The sequence below is a fragment of the Formica exsecta genome, unplaced genomic scaffold, assembly GCF_003651465.1.
Source record: "Formica exsecta isolate Colony F162 unplaced genomic scaffold, ASM365146v1 scaffold353, whole genome shotgun sequence".
Taxonomy (NCBI): Eukaryota; Metazoa; Arthropoda; class Insecta; order Hymenoptera; family Formicidae; genus Formica; species Formica exsecta.
Window position 1 is genome coordinate 364,246 of NW_021850780.1, and position 2,667 is coordinate 366,912.

General features: G+C 39.6%; 1 protein-coding gene across 1 annotated transcript in view; it reads right to left on the reverse strand.

Annotated features, from left to right (window-relative positions):
• Nucleotides 1-686: 686 nt before the first annotated feature.
• LOC115238712 overlaps nucleotides 687-2,667 on the reverse strand; it is an 11,162-nt gene continuing 9,181 nt past the window's right edge. Inside the window, 3 exon segments of the mRNA XM_029812753.1 lie at nucleotides 687-2,033; nucleotides 2,277-2,414; nucleotides 2,627-2,666. Of these exon segments, the coding sequence (XP_029668613.1) occupies nucleotides 1,492-2,033; nucleotides 2,277-2,414; nucleotides 2,627-2,666 (720 nt within the window). The 3' untranslated portion in view covers nucleotides 687-1,491.

Sequence of the window (2,667 nt, forward strand, 5' to 3'; positions counted from 1 at the left end):
TACACTTTTTTTACCACTTAGTAAGTTTTGTACTTGAATGAATGTTGAATATGAGCGAATAAAGCTTCGGGAGATTGACTTAAAAAAAATAAAGAAATCCATAAATAAAACATCATCGTTAAATTTCTTTCGCTTTTTCTCGTTTAACTAAAAATATATTCCGTATCGCTTAAAGCGTCGACAAAAACAAAACGCACAGTTACATTGTACAATTTATCGTATAATAGTAATCGTTCTACATTTCCTTACAACATTAATATCGGTCCCGATATATGGATTTAAGATTAATAACGTATTTAAATAAAATATTAACGCTAAAAGGAAGAAAACGTTGGTTATATCGATAACGCGTCACCCTGTGTACGAAAAATAAACGAAATAGCCTGACTTACAAATTTCCAAAATAGAACTCAAGCTTAAATTTCAACATTTACTCTTTATTATAAATAATCTATCATTTTACAGTGAAATATAAAATATAGAGAATTCCACGCTCCCTTTTGCCTTTCCTACGTCAAAAAACTGCACAACATAGTACTAGCTCGTATATCTATTAGAATAGTTTGTATTGAGATTAGAGAGTAATTGCGTTTCTACAGACTAGTCTAAATGTAGCTTCGTTAAATATATAACTTCGTATATTGTTAATATTATGCAAACTTTACACACACACATACATATATATTTATATATATATATATATATATAGAGACAAGTTGAATGATGCAAGGTGTGCACATTGTATGTAATGATAACTGTTCTTAGAAGGGATATATCGCGAGCATCGAAATGTCGGCCTTATTCGCGAGCGCGCCTCCAACTTTAATCTTATCAAAATTATGTGTGTGTGTGTGTAGACTACGATGATTATATATAAACATTTTAGGGCACCGTACATTGCCGGTATAAAAAGTGTACGCTGAAATACACTTTTGGCCGTCAAAGAGAGTTTACCGGATATACTCCAAATATATGCTACTTAAAATGCGCGTCGTTATATACCCTTGAAATACTCAGCTATCATCTTTAGGCCACCGCGCGAATTCCGTAAAATATTTTGAGAGAAGAACCATCAAATTAACGTCTATTGATTAAACTTCTTAAATATGTACGCGACGGTTCTAGAAGCGATTGGCGGCAAACTAAACTCCGCGGCGTTTCTCCTTCTAATTATTTAGTGAAACTGTTGGAATTTTACATATGCGCGACTTCGCGCATTCTTACATCTCGCCTCATTCCGCCGCATTCTTTGCACACGCACGAAATGATATATATATATATATATATTATCTTACAGCAAGAGAGAATGTGAACTTCCGATATCAAGAACGTTTAGCTCGAATTCGTATTTTTCCTTCTTAGAGAGAAAAACCGCGCACGACGGGAGCAAGCAGGTTCAACGGCTCGCGAGACATCGCTCCCGATCGAGAATGTAAAATGATATCAATTTGGAACTTGAGAACTTTAAACAATCCTACCCTTTTCTGCCGGTTACGATCTCGGCGGTGCTGGATGATTGAAAAATGGTTTTTGCGGCTGTCCCGACGGCGCGGCGGGGGGGTACACTTGATTGCCTGTTGGCGGTGGTGTCGTTGACGAGAACTTGGACACCGTCGTTCCCGTAGTTGCTGCGGGTGCCGTTACCGTTGCCGTTGCCGCCGTTACCGGCGGCGGCGGCACGAATTGCGGCGGTGGATACGGGTTGGAACCCGGCGGCGCTTGGGACGCTTGAGGTACCAAAAATTGTTGTTGCACTTGCTTGCTGGCAGCTCCGCCCGCTTGCGACGGCACGGAAGTGCCATATATCGGCTGTTGAGTCACGGTAGTTGGCGGGGGTATCGCAAAGTTCGGATACTGCACCGGACCGGGTTTGCTGTTCTGGAACTGGGGATAGTGAATGGACGCGGAGCCGGGTGGCGGTATGTACGGCTGAGGTGGTAATTGTTGCAATCCGGGATATCCCGGCGAGGTGCTAGAGACCAGATTCTGAGGCGGAGACTTGTGCGCCTTCAATATCGCCTCAGCTGTCAAACCTATAATCCAGACAGAAGCAATAGAGTGAATACAAGGAAGCAAAAAACTAGTTTAATTTTACGGTACTATTGTCGTAAGTTTTTTAAATGTTGCGAAATAGAAATTAGTAGTTCTCTCTCTCTCTCTCTCTATTGCCTTCAAAATTAATTCCCTAAATATATTTCTCCAAGTTATATTCTCTCTTTCACTCGCATACATATTTTTTAAATATGCTGAATTATAAATTTTAACTCGGTGCGTACCATGCTTACGAGCTCTCTCCTCTTCGTCGTCACTGAGAAACAATCCGAATTCGCGTTTTAATCGCTCGGTGAGATTTTCTCGTTGACGTTCTACCAGAGTTGGGGCCGCGGACCAACCGATCGTACCCTCTTCTCCACCTGATTCGAATATTAATCTATTTAATCGCGTTGAATAAAAGCAAGAGAATACCACGGGAGTTTATATATATATATATATATGCGTGAGTTTATATTCTAAATTCAAGAACTCTTTTCGAGAAATTTTCCATAATCCTGTAAAAATTCACATATTTTCTCTCTCTTTATCGATTAATAAATTTTGTATACTGGATAAGTATTTGTACCATTACCTTTCTTTTCATCGTTCTCATTGGTGGCGTTTGGGAAGAGC